At 41.4% G+C, this 22,319-nt stretch overlaps 1 protein-coding gene across 1 annotated transcript in view; it reads right to left on the bottom strand.

The window, feature by feature from the left end:
* Positions 1 to 13,528: 13,528 nt before the first annotated feature.
* ANKRD33B (ankyrin repeat domain 33B) overlaps positions 13,529 to 22,319 on the bottom strand; it is a 46,076-nt gene continuing 37,285 nt past the window's right edge. The window contains exon 4 of the mRNA XM_064661435.1: positions 13,529 to 16,682. Coding sequence (XP_064517505.1) covers positions 15,841 to 16,682 — 842 coding nt within the window. The 3' untranslated portion in view covers positions 13,529 to 15,840. The remainder of the gene's footprint in view (positions 16,683 to 22,319) is intronic.

The following is a 22,319-nucleotide window of genomic DNA, read 5'->3' as shown; positions in this document are numbered from 1 at the left end:
ATCCTTTCTGGCTCAGAAATAAGCATCAGGTTATGAAGGTGTGCAAAATGACTTCTTACAAGCCGCTTGTAGTAAGCTGTCTCAGGTGTCAGTAGGTATCTGATACCTCGTTAAGATGGATAATGACATTGCTTTCTTGCACAGTGGAGTGAGTTCACTGGGGAGCTCAGCAACTAACTTGGCTTCCCTCTTAAAGCAGAAGGGGCTCTTGAAATATAGAACAGTGGATTTAGTTAAAATGAAAAGCAAAAGCTAGCTACTAATCTCTGCATCTCTGCATGCTAGTAGCAGCTGAAATAACAAATATCTTGCTATGTTTCAGACATGACTGAAACCATGGGTATGTTCAATGCCTTTCTGAGTAAAATTGCAGCATCAAGCCAGTGTCTGGGTCAGAAGGAAGAGAAGCATCACCTTTCTCCTTGTTTTATTCTTATTATGAGCCTACTGTATTTAACTGAAAACTTTGCTTGGTATTTAAAGAAGTAATGAAAGCAGCCTTATTTCTAAAGTCATGTCCACCTCATCTTAAGCTTTATTTAATTTTTCAAGTGATGTATCTCACTCTGTAGTGGGGGCACCTGCCGGTGGAATGTTGCACACTTTGTTTTAATTTTTGATCTATTTAAATTTGTAGTGAACTGGAGCTGTGACTAGAGTAGTAACCCTTAAGTATTAAAAATAGAATAGTAAATGGATCAGCATAGAAGTAGATTTAGTTGTGCTCTGTAAAACTTGTTAGAACATGATGAGAGCAAAGAAGCAGAGCTATCATATCATTTTAGAACTGTATACTGACCATTTCTTATGCTGCTCAGTGACCTCAATTTCCACTGCCTAATTACATACTGAAAAGACAACGATTTGTAAATCTGCATGTCTTTGAATCTTTTTGCTTGGGAGAGGCCTTTGAATGAGTAAACTCTGCAAATGCAAACTTTAATAAACTTCTGGTTCTTCTAAGCTACAAGGGTTAGCAAAAAGAAATATGTATTATCTCTCTTTGCTGCAAAAGGCAGCCCTAGGTATATGTGTGTGTAGGATGTGGAACTGAGACATATTCTAGTGGAACTGAGGCCTAATTATTATTCATGTGCCTGAGTACCTACAAAGAGAGAGAACAGTCAATTTCAAAAACTAAGATGTAAGATTTTATTTACTCCAGAGATTCTAAGCAATGGCAGATCAGATACTTTGGAACACAGAGTCTGGGTGAACACTTATCCTTTTTGCAGCTAGCATTTCACTGTGTTACATCTGAGTTGCTAATAAAAAGGCTCACATTAGAAGCTAATTCCTTACCTAATTCCTTCCCTCTGGATAAAAGATAATGAATAGCAAATTCAAGAATTCTCTTTTAGGGTCTGATTTATTACCCAGAACATAATAAATATTAGCCCGCTGCTGATGTGACAGTTGTGACAGCTGAAGGGTTTTGGAATGAAAGGCTGAAGCCCTAAGTAAGTGTTTCAACTGAGCTTATTATGAGGATGTTGCTTAAACGCTTGGCCTCGCTTTCCACTGCACCAAAGAGCTCCTACAACATACACACTGGAAACTTCATAGTACAGGAACTCTGCTTTGCATTCTGATAGTTGGTTCACCCTCAGTCAGTTGTTGCTAAGGTAAATATTTATAGAAAGTATAGAGTGTCATTGGACTGTTATAATGACTTATCCCTTCCCCCCAGGGTGACACCTTTAGTTTGTTTACACACCCAGTTTGGTACCTGGCTGTCATGGTGTGCAGGCTGTGTCACTCTGTAGTGGATGGTCCTTCACAACAGGAATGACTTTGTTCAGTGGGTGCAGATTAAAAGACAGAATCTTAACAGGCAAAATCTGTACATTAAATAGTATGGAAAATTTTACCAGTATTATCTAAGCAGATCTCTTCTGGGAGATTTAGGATTCCTAAAATTGTAGGTTCCTTCAAGGCAGCTTATTTTCCATCCCCTGCAGGCCACCAATCTTTCAAATGATTTCTACTTTGTGTTTAGAGTCCTATTAACTTCAGTGATACTCTCCAAGGAATTGAGGTAAATTCAGATTTATTTTGCAGGATTGGAGTGTCAAACCATGAGATAGGTAGGGGCCTCCAAATGTCTCTCTTCTCAAACACTGTAAAGCCTGTCAACCTGAAAAGGGGTGGAGGAGTACACTTGCAGGCAAATCCTTTCCTTTATGTGAGTTGTGTTTGTGGAGCTTTGCAGAGAAATGCTGGTGTTAGATGGTTGTGTCCCATCTTCAGTTATGCAGCTTGGTTGCTGCTAAGTCACTTTTTTTACCATTGGTTTATGGGCTTTTTACTGACAAATGGCTTATAAAGCCCTGGTTTCAGAGAGTGAAATGAAATTTGTCATGCAAAATATGACTCCAGCCTGTTGTTGTGTAGGTCCCATGATTTCCAAAATAGGAGACTGGAATTCAACAACACTCCTTGAAAGATGGAGCATCTGTCTGTGCAGTGCTCCTTTCTGGAACAGCAAGTTTAGAAGAAAAGATGATATGAGTGAAAACTTGAGTTCTTTTGAAAACAGTAGAAAAAAATTCTTCAGAGTAAATTAGCTTACTAGATAGGAAGGGGGGGAAATAACTGTTGTAACATACATGTAATATACATGTACATGTTGTATAATTGTAAACTTGATTTTAATAACTAGGGGAAAAATATGCTAATTTTGCCATTCGTAATAAACAAGTGCTCCTTATTCAGCAGAAAGAAACATAAGCCCTATGACAGCCCTTTCTTGAGGTATGATATAAACATTATAAATAAACATATATTTTTAAAAATATATATCTATTTTATTTATTTACAAAAGCAGTCCCAGGGTTACTGGTCTGCAATTTCTCCTTTACTTATGTGTTGCTTTGCCTATAATAAAGCAAGACTACAAAGCAATTGGTAAGATGTCTGTTCAGCCTGCAGGTGCTATTGAAATGCTTTGAATAGTCAGATTCAAGCAGGAACTTCACTCTTGATTTATAGTCCTTTATGTTCTGAAAATACAAAAATTTCTGTGGCTAAGATTATTGAGTGAAAAGATTAAAGCACAGCACTTCAGGGAGAAGAGATACACCAATTACCCTGAGAAGCAATTCTAAACAGCATTAGTGACCCAGCACTACTACTCTGAAAGGTGTCTAAATAAAGATGGCACCTTTGTGTTCATTATGAGCACTGCATTTTGATAGCTTAGCATTTGTACTCAAGGTAAAATGCTAGAGCTGCTGTAAATGGAGAACATTACTTTGATAGCATTATGGTTCTAATAGGTAATATAAGCTACAAGAAATGAATATGAGCCCCGTGTATTTTCAGACATATTTGCTGGCATTAATAACAATAGAATTGAAGACTTTTTGCCTTTCATCAGCTGTGCAGCAGAAACTCTTCAATGTAAAGGAAGAGGTGAACTTGTTTTTATTCTGCAAACTTTACAGAAATGCTTCTTAAGAAGGAATCTTCAATCGCTTTACAGCTTGCTGACAGCATCTGCTGGAGTTGGCTGGAGCATTACTTCAACATAATGCAGATTTGGGTGAGACTTTTTCTGGCTTCACAGCCCTTCCCATCAGCCACAACAAGGGAGGAAAGACAGAGAGACGGAGAAAGATTCTGCAAAAACACCATCTAAGGGGGAGGAGGAGGGACTTCACTTGTAAGCAAGGCTTGTTGGGCCTGGAGTCACTCTGAGGCAGCAATATCTAACACGTAGGCCTGTGTCATCTATTGGCATCTCACTTTTCCAGTGCTGCCTCTGTCAAGGACAGCCTATCCTGCCTGGCTCCTGCATGTGTCTCGCAAAGCCACAGATTAAATTTGGTGTAGCAACTGGTACTGTTTTGTGGTAGGCTAGACTGCTTAGCGGTAAAAACTCATCCAGGTGTGAGGAGGTGACTCAAAGCAGTGGCTGGGAGAGCATCCTGGGGAGAGACCTCAAGCTGAATCGCATCTTTTCACTCCCTAAAACTGCCACTGAATGTGAGAGTCGGGCAGGCAGTGGAGATTCCCTGAGGGTTGGTTTGGAAGACAAGCAGAATTTGGGGAAGATATTAACAAAAAAATAATGTTGTGGTGCTGCAGCAGCTGGGCTGTTCTAGCCTTGATATTTTGAGAGGGAAATGCTACATTTCTGCTTCTTAGAAATGCCTTAGAAGTGTTGAACCTGGGGCTGGAAGGAGCAGAAATGAGATCTCTTAAGGAAGGTGCAATTCTTAGAAGGAATGAATGCAGCTCACATAATTATGGATGATTACTTTGTCTAAGGCACTCAGAGTAAGCAAATCATGAGCATGTGTGTTTTGGACACAACAACTGGGACGTGCATGAGAAATACATGCATGAGCACCGAGCCATGCATTTGCTGTTGCTGACGTCCCAGATGGGAACCTCTTGGCAAGGGGAGAAACGGCAACACCAAAGCAGCTTTGCTCAGAAATTTCCCCTGGAGTCAGCTAAGTTGGAAGAGTCTAGGCATGACAGACATCGTACATCAGGGAAAAAAACAATTAGTTACTCAAAGAGAAGGCTTTTCAAGGCTGCCTTGGAGCAACAACAAAGCCTAAAAGATGTTATAAAGTAGCGGTGGTTTTGAGTGTTCTCAAGATCCTTTTGTATTAGAGGTGAGTCTCCTGGTGTTGTTCTCTCCCAGTCAGTTCTATGGATTATGCAGTGCACAGCCTTGGGTCTTAGCCAGAGACCTACATGGAAGACCAGAATATGATCTCTGTACCTTTCCTTGGTGAGGTTCACACCCCAGTGTTACTGATGTAGGAATTTGGAGGGCCACTGCCGGGGCCACTTCTCAGGACACTGCCTTGCACAGTCTTTGGGGGTCAGGCAGCTCAGGGAGCCCCAGCACATGAGGCATTTGTGGTGACCAGCGGCATCCAGCTGTCAGACACTACTCTTTAGGAGAGTCTGGGAAGGCTTTTACTGGTGAGCAGCTGACGGGAGAGGGGCCAAAAAATGTGTTTTCTTCTGGACCACGGGCTATGTTTTGAGTTTGTATCAGACATAAAACATGGGGTTACACACTGCATGTGACTGCGTCTTCTGGTGATGCTTACGAGTAACCTAAGAAAAGCACACACTAAGTCCCTCAATAAGCAGTGTTTACAGCAATGCCTAGAGCGTGGTGTTTAGAATATGGACTCAGATTTTAAGGGATTTGGATTTCTAGCCCCTTTCAGTGAAAGCTTTTGTTATCTTTCATGGAAATTGATTGCTTACCAGTAAAATCCATGTGGTTTATTGTTACAATTTAATAGGGTTTGCCTGTGAAAACAGATGTGAAAAAGCCCTTAAATAGCTACACGCTCTGCCAGCATCCCAGCATTCACTGCCCAACTCAGTAGATATTTTCTCAAAGGAAGGATGTGCACATAATTGAAATTAGCAGAAACACTTAGCAAGGAATCCTGGGAAAGGTATGAGTGGCTCCCAAAGAATTTCACAGATGTAGACCTTGCTGTAGAGGTGTGGATGTAGTATGATGCTCAAGAATTCCTATTTAAACTCCTGCAGTGTAACCAGTGCAGTGATGTACAGGTTTTCTGACTGCCTAAAGCTAGCTTTAAAAAAAAAAAAGTACTCTTCACGTATCTTAATAGCATTGTTGGCTCCGAAACTCAGGGTTAGCGAATGACAACATCATTAAAACTGAAGCTGAAAGCAGGGTAAAACACATTCAAGTTCATATTAAAATAAGATGACTGACTCCTGTACTGACCATAGTATTAATTTTTCTATTTACTTCAATAACTTTGTATAAATCAGATGAGAAAGTGCTGTTTCCTCCAACCTGTGACAGTGCTTGAGTGTAGCTGACTGGGTCATCCCCGGTGCCTAGTTTCTCACCACCTGCTTCATGCTCGCTCATGACTCTCTCTTGGTGCCTAGAAAGGTTTTACAATCCCATCCAAACATCAGCATTCTCAACTACATTTCTGGACAAGTACAAAGGAACTTAGAAAAAGCTGATGCTTGAAAACTGCACAGCCTATTTAAAAAGCAGCCTTGCCCCAACTAGAATACCTGCTATTCTCTTGAAACATTTATTAATGCATACTTAAGGAACCTTGCACTCATTTCATAAGCTTTATTATCACAGGATTGGGTTGGTTTTGGTAATTGTGGCATGACCAGCATGTCTGCTCTGGCACAGGGGAGAGACTTTCAGGCCCCAAGGGTGTCTTCACTCTTCCCTGGGTCTAGGAATCCAAAGACTATTTTGAGTAAGTCCACAATTCTATAAGAAGACTCATGTCCATACATTAATGTGATTTTTAAATAACTGGTGGGGGATGATCACTGTTAAATTAGATCTTGACTTTGTTTGACTTACTGGTGCTTCTGGGTTACTGCTGCTGCCTCTCCCTCCTCTTTTTCTCTGCCCTGAGTTCATTTAATTCCTTTTAAGTGTCATCCTCTGATGTGTCTTCTCGGCTGGCACAAGGCTTTCAGAAGAGCCCAGCTAATGGGAAATGGCAACACTGGGATTTAATGGCATTTATACAGCACAGACCTGACTTTTGCTTTCATAACTTCATAAATCTGTTAAATAGCCCACTGGAATCTTCAAAGGCTGGAACTCTTAACTCTTCAGAAAAGTAGGGCATGATGGTGGTATATAATGCAAAACTTTTTTAGTCTTGCATTTCTAGGCAAAGCTTTCAATGTACTTTTTGCTATAGAGCAAATATTCATTTACCTATTCATTTTATTAAAATATTCATTTTCCCACTTAGTGGGAAAAACAGACCAAAGATACTATCAGTTTCCTATTATTCAGAGAAAAGTATACAGTTTTATTCCCAGTGGCTTTTGAAGAAGGATACCTTTGATGTTATATATCTGTACTGTAGAGAATGCATGAGCACTCCTGCTCTTCTTTGTCTCCAGAAACTTTATGGGTTCAACCACTCTCCAGCCATGAGCAGCAGCACATGGTCTACTTTCTGAGTGTGTCTGGCCTAACCATCATTTGACATCTAAAGGCTGCCACTGGGACCACCTCAGGCTCCACTCTGGCTCCTGCTGTCCAAACTGCCTCTGCCATCTGTAAAGAGCTTTACATGGTTTTCCAAAGCCAATAGATGTCATGTGCTCTGTTTGCTTGACTGACATAGTTTTCGTTATGTGTTTTTGTTTCTGTGGATTTTCCAATCCGTCCTTTTCCCTCATTACGTGATAACCAAGAGCTGACCTTATGAATTAACTTGGGATTTAGAAAAATATTTCTCTTTAATTCAGGGTGAAACTGAGGCACATAGGAAGCAAGCAAGTCTGGCTGGAACAAGCCCTGCACTTGATTCAACACAGGAACAGCTGCAGCTTTGATACTTCTGGAAATACTCAGATGGTGATGTTGGATTTAACTTGTTTTCTTCCCTCAGTGTTTTCTTTAGCCATATCCTCCGGTGGTGGTGGTTTTCTTTCTCTCATTCAACCTCACATTCTCTTTACTTTAGTCATATGTGAGTTGACTGGTGTACAACTCAGCTCTTCACATGGCCTCATTTTGTTGCTTTTTCAAGTTAACTAATTCTTGCCCTGAGGAAATGTGATTCAATCCTCTAATAGAGGAAGAGTGACCAATATAACATATGTTCTGTGTCCTGGGATAATGGGCTTAGGAGGGAAAGAGCCAGAGTTTGCCAACCATATTTGTAGAACTTTCCTAGCATATTTATAGATTTTATGCACTTTTTTTCTTTCCTGAAGCTGGGATTTTCTTTTAGTGACTAAAAATGGCTACAGTTATGAATGAGAGCTACACCTGGCAATTGAAGAGCATATCTGGAGATAAAGAAGGAACAGAGGTCTCCAGACAAGACCCAAGTTTAGAGTCTGGCAGGTGAGCTGTTTGTCTGCAGTACATGGTTAAAATCCCATGGCTGGCTTCTGTACAAGTTGTGTTTTGTAGGAGGCGGCCTTGGGAGACCTGCAGACAGGGAATTACTATAATCCAGTCTGGATGTCACGAAAGCATGGATTAATATTTCATCTTCTGCCTGTGACTGTTGTCAGGCTCACTTTGTTCCTGAGCTGGGGCTGTGATCCTCAAAAGACAGCCTTGAATTAAAGATTAAGCTAGTGTTTTACTTGATGGAAAGAGAGCAGTTCTCTGCAGAGGAAGGTGACAATGCAGCTCTTACCCAGCACTGCATGCAGGCATTTAGAGCTTCCCAAATCCCAAGTCAGAGCAAAGCTGCAGTGTGGTGCTGGAGCTGGCATGAAGGGAAGGGTCCATGGCAGTTGTGAGACTGGTAATTAGCCAAAGGTGAGCAAGAGGCACTAAAAGTGCTCCAGGAGATGCCATTGACTCTCCTGTCTGTGAGAGAGCTCATCAGTAACCTGCTGTAGAGAGAAACAAGTACCTTATTAGAAAAAACAAAAGCTGCAAGGAAACCAGCACAGGTTAGAAGAAAGCCCGAGTCAAAGCCTTCCCCCAGGTCGAGGATATGGAACGGCAGCCCTCTTCACTGGAAACAATTTAGTTAAGCTGACACAGCTTTCTGTGTGGAAGCTGATTTCAGGGTAAATAATTTATATTGCTTTAACCTCCAACTGGTTCTGATTGATTAAGTCAAGTGAATATTAGCCTGATTAAAACCAACCCAAGAGAGTTTGTGCACATTTGTTTGGCTTAATTTTCAGTTAAACCAGCTCAACTGGTTTTTTTGGTTTTGTTTTTAAATATAGACCAGACCTTGTCATGATACGTGGCTATTTCCTCTTTGGACAACTGACACAGCACTTTTCTCTCCGATTTCTCACTAAGCACAGTAGCTTAGTCAGTCAGGGAAACTCTAAGACAGTTCAGAATATTTAAGGCTCATAAGCAGGCAAATTGTTGGGCAAGTGATTATCCAAGAATGTGGAGAGCCCGGTTTGAGTACACAACCAAAACTAGTGCCCATCAGTTACCATGACCAAAACAGCTGCTGTCACACAGCAAAGACTGGTTTTTGCGGATCAGCCACTCAGCAGCTGACAGTTTCTTCTAGCTAAGAACAGGGCAGATATAGGAAACCCTATATAAGCCTAGATAGGCTCTTGCTGGAGGTTGCCTTGTACCGGCTGGGAGACCACAGGCAAACACCACTCACTGTGCCTATGAACAAAAACAGGGGATAATGTAGTCAATCATGCAAAGAATAAAACTCATGTTTTTCAAAAATCACAAGTGAAAAATTGATCATGCAAAACATCCACAAAGAATGGTTTTAGCTGAGCACATTAGTTGCAATTGAGTTTGCCAAACAAATTTTTGAGAGGAAAGCAAAGAAAAATTAGTGTAATATGGCTGGTCTGTTTGGTTCTATTGCTCATCAAACAAATGTTTTATTTCACTCACATGGATATACTGCAGGAGGCTGTGACTGCAGCTTTTGGAAAAGGATACCAGGTGGTCAAAGGCCACATTTCCCTTGCACAGAAGCTGGGTAAATGCTGCATGACAACTATTCAACTACATTTCCCTGGGAAAGCAGCCATGTCTGCTTTCAGTACAACTATGTTTGTATATTCTTTTGAAACACTTCTTCACCTTGTTTTGGAACAGAACTTTTAGTGGGGCCATTACTTAAATTCCCCACTTTCTTATTGATTTGTGTCCTAGTAATACAGAACATCCCCACACTACTGGCTTCTGCAAGAAGCTTCAGTATAATGGCAGCAAACACAAGTAAACCTTAACTCCTGCTGCTGGATGTGGTTGGAAAGTAAATATTTTATCGCCTCTGTCAGCAGAAAGCTGTGTGTAGAGATTCAGAAAGCAGCTTTGGTGGTTAAAGCTGCACTGAGTTGACTTCAGTTACTATGGCACCAGGAGTAAAAATACCATGGGCACACACATGCACGTGCACACACACGGAGCAGAGATGTTGAAGCAATTCCTGTGCCCCTTTCTTGATCCACATTTAAAGGAGCTCACTGCATGACCAGGGCCTTATGAGAAATCACTGAATGCATCCAGGATGGCACCTGTGAGCATGGATTCTGCACATCTGCCTCTTGAGGGTTTCTGTTTATTTTTCATCTGTTTGGGAGGAAGGGCTTAGGCAAAGTAGTGGGAAGCTGCTACAATGGGAAAGGGAAAATGAACCACCTGAACCCATTTTCCCAACCTCCTGTTTTCCTGGGAGCAGACTGAAACAGCAGCATTTGGCCCACTAATTATCCACAAACCTGTGCACAGTTTTATAGACACAAAAGCATCCTATGACCATTGTAAATTCAAATGTGCCAAGACAAGTGGCAAATTTAAACCTGACTAGGCAAAATGATTATGCATAATAACTTTAATTATCTGATGAAGTACAATTTTTCACATAATCCCCTTCCTCTTCACACACAAGTGCTCCAGTGTTCAGTGAAAAGGCAGATGGTCTGTTTTCCCTTTGTAGCCTTCATATTGTACCCTGAATTTGTTCCTTTCACAGAACAATTATTTAATACTAGCTTTTTCAGAGGTGGTCATCATTAACATATTTGAGTGCTCCATATTATCACTGGGAAGTAAGAGGATTTTTGTATGTATATATTTTATAAATTTGTAAACTTATATATAAAACAATTACTTTATATATGAAGGAAAAATGTGTGTGACTGTGTTGCCAATAGGTAGTTTTATAGATAAGGTTTAATTTAATATCATTAAATCGTTTAATTATATAGGTATTTTATAGGTAAGGATCTGATTTGGAGCATCCAGTTTGCCAACTTTGGGATATCTTTATTTAGTGTATTTAGCATTTTAAAACACATGTTGGTCTAAGTATGAATCTGGCTGATGTCATTTATGCTTCCCAGTGATCATCAGCTCCACAGCCAATGCAAAAAGGGTCTAGAGTTTATGAACTTTTCCATAAATGCTATATTTAGCTGTACATAGGAATTCTCCAGAAAGAAGAAAATTCCTATTCTCCAAAGCAAAATGAGTTGACCCTTCTCATTTGCCATGTGGCATTCTCCAGGCTTCCTTGTAATACTGGGATGGCCTGTAATACTCCTAGAGGTGTCTATGAATACTTTTTCTTTTCTTACTTGGATGACTTGAGAGCTGTGGTCAGAAACACTTCAAACACTACATTTCGGAATAGAGTTTTCCTGTATTGTTCCTTGGTGGACTTTCCAAACGGTCTTTCCCTGGAAGTAGCCCCTACCTTGACCTTCTGCAAGCAGAAAAGATGGTTGGGGGACATGATACCTGGGGATGTGTAACAGGATTTCTTTTGTTTTGTTTTTTTTTTTTTTTCATATGGGTTGGGGGTAGATTCTAGAGAAAGTGTCTCCAGGATCATCAGGCAACCTTTACAGCTCCTGAGGGGTATCCAATTGAACTGAGCTGATACAGGACTATCCCTGTGTGAGCCAGTTACACTGCTGAAGAGTTTTATTTCTAAGGAAGCCTTTGCCTCACAGCATATTTGTAGCCCTGGTTTGTGTTTCCCAGCCTAAAAAATTACCTCTTGGCCTGCCTGTTAACAGAGAGGAGCAATCTTAGACCCATTTAAAGAGTATGTGTATACCAGAATCAATTACTTGATGTCTCCTTTTCTGAACAAGATTATTTCAGTTTTTCATTGTGTGATCTGTGTGTATCCTGCAGCCAGACTGCCACTTCCCTGCAGGCTGCCTCTGGTCTTCAGATCCTACAGGCAGCATTATTTCTCTAAAGGGCAGGCCTGGCCACCTTGAACACCTTTAGAACAGGTACACAGGGAAGGGCCTATATAATGTTCCCTGTTATTTGTTGTTATTTTGGCTTTGTGTTTGTCTTAACTCATAACTGTTGGTAGTTGGGTTGCTCTGCAGTCTGGAGAGGGTCCCTGGTGGTCAGCCTCCTGGGTGACAGGTTTATCTGACTATCTCGTTGTCAAGATGGCATTTTGCCCAATCCCTGATCAATTCTGTTACAACTCTGTCCAAAATCACTGCTGTGTAAATATTCTGTAATATTATTAATGTTTTTAATTTATTTCTTTTGTGTTCATTTAATATTTATTATTCTTTAGAATACTTTTCTTTAGTATTTTGCAGAAAACTAGTGCAGCAAGATGCTCAGTTTGTTGGGGGGCAAGCAGGAATACATGGGCTGAGGAGATGGACACGAATGTCCTTTCCAGCTTGTTGCCCACCTGTGGCTGTGGGGTATCCAAACAAACTGTGGAGTGTTAAGTCATCAAGCACAATGAGCAGACCTAACAAAACCAAGCTGTGTCTCATGAATTACAGAAAAGGGAAGGCTTCAGATGAAGGCTGACTTCATCTGCAAGTCAGCATATTCTACATATTGGGTCCTAATTTCAGTCCTTTTTGGAAGTGATCTGCTGAAATGTAGATGATAAAAAAGAAATGCCCTCAAAGAACATTTCATATCTGTATGCCATTTTTCTATTCAAGGTGTTTTTTTACTGGCTGCCCTAATATCTGTCCATCAGCAGGACAGCATGAGAATTCAGGACTATTAAGAAAAAGATGTTCAGTGAAGAAGCCCAGTGAGGATTTTTGTCAAGGCTTAAGGAACAGTTTTTCATTGGCATAAAAAAAAAAACCTCTAAATGAATAATACATAGTGACACAAGGAGGCAATTATATGTAATTCTCTGTTCCCATATGAAAAACCTTCCATGGTAGTCTCTTCATTATGACATCACTGCTCACCAGAGATGAAACCGCTATATAATTTTAGAGAATGTTGGGAAATGCTTGGGCTTTTCACTTTCCACCATCACTAGATTAAATCCCTGCTTCTTACTGCAGAGTTAAGTCAGCCTATTGGGCTGGGAGCTTCCCGGTGAGTGAGCATTGTGGTGACATGTTCAGAGTGTACTGAGGAAAGCAATGGCTGTGAAGGAAGAAACAGCCCGTGCTCCAGTTTCATTCACAGTGTTCAGAAGTATCTTTTCCACTAATGTGTGAGACTGCAGCCTGGTATTGAAGGCACGTAGAAAACCTTCCTCAACCCTAAGAATCAGTGTCCCTTTCTCTCTGTGGGAGCATCCTTTTCCAGCAGCACCTCTTCCTTCCCTTCGTCCAGCTGCCAGGAGGTGCTGCCAAGGGTTTGCATGCTGTCTTTTAGGAGGTAAACCATGCTGGGGGACAGTGAGGCAGCAGGGGAGGAAGGCAATGGGGACCTGTGCCTGCATTTCCAAACTAGCAAGTGCAAAGCTTTACACAGATGCACAAAATGGAGTCATACTGTCCGTAAGGGTGTATGGGACCACCTGTTTACAGCAGAGCAATGTGGCCGCAGGCCAGCAAAGCAGCCACTTCTCTCTCCACTGAGATAGTCAGACAAAGCCCAATGGGGGACAAATGTAGTGGTTTTGTTTTACTCCCATGGAAAAATTCACAAGGAGTGGAAGTTAACCCACAATGACTCTTTCCAGGGAAACCAAACTGATTTCAGGTGGTGCTGATGAGTCCTTTGGTGAAAGTGAATGAGCTTTTAGATCTCCTGAAAAGTGAAAGGCAGCATCCCCAAACCCCTCTGAAGAATAAGGTTGCCAAATAAGTTTAACAGTTTGCGCCTCTTTTAATGGAAATATCACATATTTATGCACATAAACACAGTAAAGTACAAAGGATTAGAAAATGGGCTTAATTTTCAGTCCTCAATTCTAACATACTGTATGTTAATCCCTGAGAGCACCTGTCAATTGTCTATCTCTTGCAAGTGATACTGAAAGTGCAAATTCAAGTGCTCACCTGCAGCACAGGTTGCTTTTCAGATACTGAATCTGAGTGCTAATCTTCAAAATGCTAGGTTGGCAGTAAACAAAAATTATTAGTTAAACCATTCAATCCAATTTAATTCAAAATCCATCCTGATACCTTTGCCACAGACAGCTAAAATATTGTCTTCCTACTCTCCAAAATAATGTGTTCAGCTTATATTCTGGTCACTCCAAAGCCATTGTAAAATTGGTGCCTATGAATTGCACAGCACTGATGCACTTGCAGACTAAAATCCTCTTCATATTCACAGGAAGTGTATTAGCAGGTGCATATTCCTCCAGCTCTGACCTGGGAGTGTACCTGGCAATGCAGTCTGGCCAGCACAGCTACTCCAGCAAGAAGTAAAAAGAACAAGCTGTGTGCAAAATCCTTGTTTTAGACATCTGTCATAACCTCTGTCAAGCCCTGACACCACAGATGCGAGGTGGCAGCGCTGATCTGAGCACTAGTTTTCAATCAACTGAATTTATTTCTCCCATGACATGCACAGTTTCATTACAAATTCAGTGAGACCACGGCCAGGTTTCGTGCTGTGGGAGTAAAGGATGGAAAAGTTTCCCCTCTCTTTAATTAAAGGGAGAAGCCAGTGACAGCAGGAGGTGGGTCTGCCTGGCTTCCAGCACAGCTACACCTTCAGGAGGACACACACCACAGCACATTTCAGTTCAAACAGGCACAAATCCTGAGCAAAACCTTACCCTGAGATGTGCTGTATGACTTGCTGTTTGTGTTTGACCTCTACTTCTATGAACATCATCTTTCTTCAGCAAGCAGCAGGTTTACAGCCCTTCCTTATCAGAATTTGCCAGGGTTTGGCAGGCTGCTCAGGCTGACTGCTGGTAAAACCAAAGGAAGCCTTAACATGGACTGCAAGAACCTGCAGCAACCTGTGGGAAGTGCTGCTTGGAGATGCACTTACATACTAGGGAAGGTTTTCTCCCAGTGTTGAGAGAGAGAGGGGTGAGGTACTGCTCTCCCTGGGCACCCAGAGGTGTAGTATCAAAGATTACAGTGACATCTGACCACATTAGTGCCTGAGCTACCTGATACTGCATTTCGTAGTATATAGCTGGACTTGATACCTGGGAAAATTGAACTTCTTCAAGCTGCATGATTTTCTTGTCCTGGCTATAATCTGGAAAAGCTCACAATAAACCTGGTTTTTAAAACAGGAATTTAAATATCAACCTGAAAAAAGCCCACCTGTGCCTCACCATCTCCCTTATTTCACATTTAAATGCAATGACAAAAAATTCCCTGAGACTAAAGAGGAAACAACAGATAACGGATAAAGGGAAACCTAACAGGGGAGGCAAATCTTAGGTGATGGTGGCATTCAAATCTTATCTCAGCTTCTCTGTGGCTTCAAAGAAATCAGTCCCTGCCCTTGATTTATACCTGCAGAAGATGTGAATACCTCAACTGCAGAGATATTTCATATGCAGCCCTTTTTATATTCAACAGAGCAAACAATATGCATTAAGACTTGTATCCATACGGACTGTATAGAGCTGTACAGTTTAATACCTATCCTTAAACTTTGTTTACTGGAATAGAAATAAAGTGCTTAGTATATCCAAAACAACTGAAGACCTGGATTTTCACTGCCACCAACACTGGTATATTTTAAACTTTTCATTATTACTATAAAACCTTGCAATATATCTACCTATGGAAGGAGAGGAAGGAATGTCTACTGTCAAAAGCACAACTCCTTCATTTTGTCCATTACAAAATGAACAAACACAAAATATAATCCTGTCACATATATGTTATTTTTCAAGCTGTTTCTCAGTCATTCACCTGGAGCTGGTAAAACAGGAATCTGCAAGAGGACCGCACCACTTAGAACTTCCTCTCAACAGCAAACAGGCAAACTTAGTAAGTCTTCCACCTCAAAATATATTTGTGCTCCAGCATCAGACATGCTGTGGCATAACCCTTGCTGTATTTCTGCACTTTAAAGGCCATTGCTCAGTATTCCAGCTCCATGAACAGTGGGCCTGCACAAAGGCATTCAGTCTGTTATCTTGCTCAGATAACAAGACTAGTAGCTCAAGAACCTTCTAAATGACTGCCTTTAAATCAGGTCCTGCTTCGGGTAGGAGACACCTGCCTCAGCTTTTGAGTCTCTGCTGCTCTATTCTTGTCCTGTTCCTCTGCCTTCTTCCGCTCCTCTTTTAGCTCCTTGTATCTCCATTTGGGAATCTGCAAATAGGGGTCATCCTTTGCACTGCTCCTCCTTCTCGCCTTTTCTGGCTGGAAGGTGGGTGGAGGAGCCTTGCTGACACGGACTTTGGGGATGACAAATCCTGGCCTGACGCTGCTCCGTCTAAGCAGGTGAAGCGGTAGGAGGCTTGCTTTCCTCGTGGCTACTGTGTTCACTGCAAGGCTGATGGGCTGCAGACTGGCTCGACGTTCCTTCTTCTTGGGGATCACTGTGACTCTGGAGTTCTGAAAGAGCTTCTCGTAGCTGCTAACGTGATCTTTGTCTTGAGATCGGATCTCCTCTGCTCTCTGCTTCTTAAGGATTTCCTGCACGGCCAGTCTGCGTTTACCGACAGAGGGTGGGCTGCCTGGGCACACAGTCCGGCATGCCAGAGCAATGAAAGGACTGCCCAGGCTTGTTGTCACCTTCACCATGTGGTCAAGGACCCCATCTTCTTCTGGGCCATAGAAAGACCGGAATGAGACAGCTGCCCGTACGCACTCAGAAATCTTCTGCAAACAGCTTTTTGGCTCTGCAGCCTTGGCAAGAAGTTCCTTCATCTTTGGCCATTCTGGTTTATATTGATCAGAAAACTGTTCTGGGCATGGCCTGTCCATCAACTTTTGCATGATGAAGGCAGATTCTGATCTTCCTGTGAAACAAGCCCATTCCCATGAAGTCAGTCCACGGCTTGGGTCAGTCGCATGGACATTTGCCCCTCAAAAAAAAAATCAACGAAAACCAATTAGTGTTAATTAATGAAGTGCTCACACTTTTGTTGCTATGATCAGAGGTGAGTCCCTGCAAGAAAATGTCATATAAGATACACAGTAATATTTGTATCAAAATGAAGATGCACTAAGGACAGATCAGGTTCCTCACTTTCAGAACTCCTGATTTATTTAAAACAAACTAAAAAATAATAAAGCTATATATATAAAATTCTCTTAATACAAATAATGAAATAATGAATTTCAGCTGCACTTAATCTTGACTGGCATTTTAAAATCCATTCACCTAGCTGACAAGAAGAGAGTGATGAATATGGAAAGAAGCAATTCTGTACACAAAAATCCTCCCCATACAGAATACTGGACTTTGCACTGATCACTGCCACTTGTAAGGGAGATCTTGGGCTAGTGATCACAAGTTCCATGAAAATATCAACACACTGCTCACTAGGGGTGAAAATAGCGAATAAAATACAAGGAATTTCTAGAAACACATTTAAAATGGAGAAAAATAGAAAGAAAAAAAAGGGGAGTAGAGAAAACAAGTGTGCGATTCGTGTTCTCTTGCCCCAAATCTTCGTTCGCGAAGCCCAGCCATGATGATGATGATCTCTGAAAGGACAAATGGAATTAGGAAATGTTGTGAGGATGGTAACAAGGGTGAACAAATATAAGGAAAGTTACAATAGATGTCAGAGAGTAGATAACGAGTGAGATGGACCTCCAGCCTGAGCCCAGAACAGCTGTTCTCATCTACCTGAGATTACCAGCCCTAAGGAAATGAAGTAATTGGTAGCAAAAACACACTGTTACTGCCAAATGGACCAGCCATGAGAGGCAGCTGGGGCACTGGTTAGACAGCAGAGGCCTAGACATTTGAAGTACAGTCTCAGGTCCTGAAAGAAAATGATTTCTAGTGACCTGTCCTCTGATTCCCAATTTATGATCTTTATCCCTCAATTCTGACATCTGTCCCCATCACCATTCTTTTTTTTCATATGTTTCTCCATCCCTCTCCATCTTTGCCTTCCTTTTGATCTCTTCATGTTTCCATAAGCCCCCAAAGATAGGTTTCTTCCCTTGTTCTTCACTCTTATGCTTTCAAGTTGCGTTACACTCTTCTCCTCCTTTACAACTTAGTATTATATCCACATTCCTTGTCAACCAGGAAATTGCAGGGAAGTCCTCTCAGTTATGGTATTAGGGTGGGACTGTGGGCATTTGTCCATGAGGGTGGTGTCGCCGGACACAGAGATTTCTGTGAACAGTTTTTCCTGCACTCTGTAGGCCTTGCTTGCCATGGAAGTGGCACGTGTGTATTGTTTATACTTATAGACTGTGTGAAAATATGTGATGCTTATACTTGTTAGCTGTGTGTCTAATTATAAGGTTTGAGAACATAATATGTTTATAGAAAGAAAACCTTGAGAAACTGAAGATAATGAAACACCTGCAAATTTAGTAAAACTCTAAAAGCAGATTAATTAGAAAGAGGTTTCTATGCCAAGGATGATTTCAGATCGCGTGGACAGAACATCAGGTCCAATGAACTGGGAACATGAGATGTGTGCACAGACTGAGCTATCCAATCATCTTATTATAAGCATGTGCCCTAAACAAACTAAACTGTATAAAAGTTAACTGATTTAAATAATAAATTGACATATTGCCGACCATAATGGCCTGTGAGCATTATGTTCATGCCTCCCCATCGATAGGGTGGCATGTGCCCAGTTCTGCTTACACAGAAGAGTTCTGTAAAGGACAGTGGAAGGTCAATACAAAGTACACTTGTGGAAGAATTGCTGCAGAACGAGCAGCAACAAGTAGTTTTGGAAGCTGAAGCTAGCAGGACACTGTTGCAAATGCCCAACACATTACAGCTGGTGAATGCTAAAGGATGCAAAAGGTATGTCCAAAAACTGGCTTGTTGTCAGCAATTAAAAAGAATCTCATAGATGTGTCAGGGACAACTGGCACATATCCTGTGAATTGCACCAAAATGACCCTGGGCACACCACCTGGGCACACACATCTTGATGTTTTACAGTATGTGGGCATGTAGGTGAATGAATTAAATCAATAGGAGAATGAGTGAATATGCTGGTTTCAGGCAGAGATGTTCTTAAGCTGAAAATTCTTTGTTTTATATTCTACCTTTGAACTTCGACTGATCTCAGAGGGAGCTTTGCATGCTCCAGCGTGCAGACTTCGTTCAGCAGGTCTGTAGCACGTTCCCTGGGACAGGCACTTTGCCCAGCTGCTTTAAATGTAACTCAGCTTTGCAACATTCATACACAGTTTACAGGTTACTGGCCCTGTAGATAATTTCTGGGTTCCTTGAAAGAGTTTAAAGCTGGAATATGAACAACGTTTGACTTATTGAAGGGCTTCTATAGCAGATGAAGCACCGTTTTCAAACAGTAAACACAAAACAGACCTACACAGATCTTTCCACAAAAGAAAAGACAATCTATCCCATAACTTTGGAAGAAGGAGATGTCGAGAGATTGAGACCTGAGGAAAAGAGTAGAGAAATACCATGATAATTTTTTTTCTTCAGGATAGATTATCTTAGTGACAGCATTTCAAATTAGAATAAGGAGGAACTTAATATAAGGAATGGTAACCAGGAATTGGTTTGTGATGAGTTCAATATAACCTTCCCCACAAAGGAAGTTTTGGTATTACAGGAAAACAAAGGAAAAAACTCACTTTTAACCCTATTAAGTACAAGTTGACTCCTAAGTCAACTGAGAAAATTGCTAAAAAGAGGATGCTAGAGACACAGATAAGAGTGAATATGGACAGAGATAACCTAAGCAAAAGAGCTGATCTCAGTTTAGGTGTAATTTGAGTGAAATTTGCAGAAAGGACAATTCAGAGAGAAAGAGCACAGGCGTACTGCACGAGTCAAGCATGGGGCCCAGATTGGAAGACAGAAAGGAGGCAAAGAGGAGGAAGAGTCAATCAAATCAAAGAGTTCATTAGCTCTGGATTGAAGAAGGGATTGCAAGATCTCAGAGGCAGCAGGGTTTGATGAGGTTCATGACTGCAGAAGTTCCAGTTAAACCACTCTGGGGAGGAAAAAAGACATACAAACATACACCCTCCTGCTTCACTAGCATGTTTTGAAACTTCCTACCCAAAGTTCCTACCCTTGAATCTCTCACATCTCAGGGTAGCCTCTTGCCCTAGTTCCTTCTTAACACTTGCCTGGTTCTGTCCTCCTTCCCACTAGAGGTGACTGGGACCATGGCAGACTATGTGGAAGTTGTTTCCTTGCTGTACATGTAACAAGCAAGGAATTAATACAGGAAGAAGAGAAGCTAAAGGAATTGTTTTCAAATATAAAATTTAATTCTCAGCTTGTAAACAAGCAAGAGGTATAGACAGCTGTTTACCATTATCTTCAAGAAAAACTAATTCCAGCTCTGATATGGTGCATCCAGGAGACCTTGGATCAGAGTTGTTAAAAAAGAGCAATGTGGGAAAGCGCTCACTGGGGGTTCCCCACCTTTGCCTGGGAACTGCACTCAGCTCTTTTCCTTGTCTGAGCTAAGCCTGGCCATGTGCCTTGCTGGTTTGGACCCTGATCCACAGACTTAATTTCTTGTTTGACCTCAAGACTATCTTGTCTCTACAGACTATCCCTTGTCACCTAGACTGCCCAACAACCACTGCAGTATTGGCTGATCCTGTCACAAGCCCTGCTCTGTTCCTTCAAGGAGTGCCTTTGTTGGTGAGGCTAGTGCTGAGGCCATGCTGTCACCATTGGCTCACCTCCCTTTGAGGAGTAGCAGGCTCCTGACAGATAAGTCACCAGGGCTTTTGGAAAGTTTATCTCAGAAAACAATACTATGGAGTATTGAAATCCCAACCTTTCAACAGAAATCAATGCTCACTTTGTACCTTGTATCACAAAATCTCTTCTAAGGTGTGATTTAGTATAGTTGTATTGATTTTCTGTACAAGTCAGGAGACATTTCTCAACAAAACTGTCATTCAGTGGAATGCCTTATCTGGAATAGGCATGAATAGTCATGTCCCTTTGTAAATGTGATAGCTGTGTTATTGAACTAATTGTCATTTCAATGTAAGCATAGCCTACAAGTTCTCTTTTAGGAAAACTGCACTTGCCACTTGCCTTGCTTTTCCTAAAAAGTTGCCCTGAAGATCATTTTTCAGCACAATTAGTTTGAATACACATGCTCCTTTAGGATATCAATATTGTGTTTTATTAAGAAGGTTGAATGTCCTTTGAGATGCAAAATTGACACCTGAGTTTAAAAATGGGGAGTGAGGAAGCTCAGGTATTGTTACCAACCTGAGCTTGATTGCCTACTGAGGCAGGCAGTATTTAAAACTCAGTCTCCAAATCTGTGGCCACTCTGACAACTTTACTACAGCACCACTGAATTTACACTGGAGATTACAGCAGGGCTTGACACGTGAATAACAACCAGCATTTCTGGCTGGCTTGCTTGATGAGTGCTGGCAGTGGCGCGGTCCTGGCAGTGCAGCAGCCTGTGACAAACTGCCGATGAGAGACTGAGTTCCCCCTTACTCGCTGTGCACTCACGAATAGCAAATTCACACGTTCCAAAGACTCACTTTGAAAGAGCGACATTACGTCCAAGTGTCTCAGAGTGCCTTAATCTTGTAGTGATTGACCTTGGCCACCCTCCAGGAACTCAAATTTCAGAAAGAGCAGTCACTTCAACAATCCAGCTCCAACCATCTGTCACACATTGCTGTTACCTTTTTCCCCATCTGACTGTGCTACATCCAACATTCAATCCAGATTTCAAACCCAGCTGGGAAAGTGAGTTATTTTGCTTTACTGACCTCCTGCGTTGCTGTAAGTAGCTGGCCATCCATAGAGGCCAGTGGCCACCCAAGCCACTGAACAAACACTGGGTTTAAACACCTCTTGGCTGTAACTCTTCTCTAAACACACATACCTGCTTTGTAGCTATGCAAGTAGACCCACAGCTGATTATGGGTGTTCCTTCCTATGTTGCCATGCATTTTTACATTTTAACAGAGCTTTGCCGGTTTATTTGTGAAATCGATTTTTTCACCAAATCTTTTAATAACAGTTCCTTTTACCTTCTTCAGCACAGTAGCACTTTATTGTCAGCAGTCACTCAGTATCCCTTAAGTCCCAAACAACTTCTAAATCCATTCTGAATGAACTTCTTCCATTTCAGCAGACTCTGCAGTGCTAAAAAGTACTCAGATATTAAAATGGGTGCAGGCAATTTACCACACTTCCTTTGTGTCCCTTATTTTGAGCTGAAAAGGTGAGGAACTGCAAAATATTCATCAGAACATGTATATAAATTGCAATGTAGAAACTCAAGAGCATATTAACTCTAGACCTCTTTAGTCAGTGGATGATCTCTGGTATCCTCACTGTCTCTGATGCACAAACAGGTTGATACAACTTTCTGTAGGTAAACTCAAGGTAGAGGACAAGAAAGCCATTTTCTGGATGGCTAAAGGTTTGTTCTCCCCGATATTCTGTTTTCTTTTGAATCATGAAAACAAGAAGGTGGCTATTCAGATGCCAGAGGCAGCAACTACAACAGTGAACTTTGATGTCAATACTTTCTGTACAA

The sequence above is a fragment of the Pseudopipra pipra genome, chromosome 1 (assembly GCF_036250125.1).
Source record: "Pseudopipra pipra isolate bDixPip1 chromosome 1, bDixPip1.hap1, whole genome shotgun sequence".
NCBI lineage: Eukaryota > Metazoa > Chordata > Aves > Passeriformes > Pipridae > Pseudopipra > Pseudopipra pipra.
This window is presented reverse-complemented; position numbering and strand designations above follow the sequence as displayed.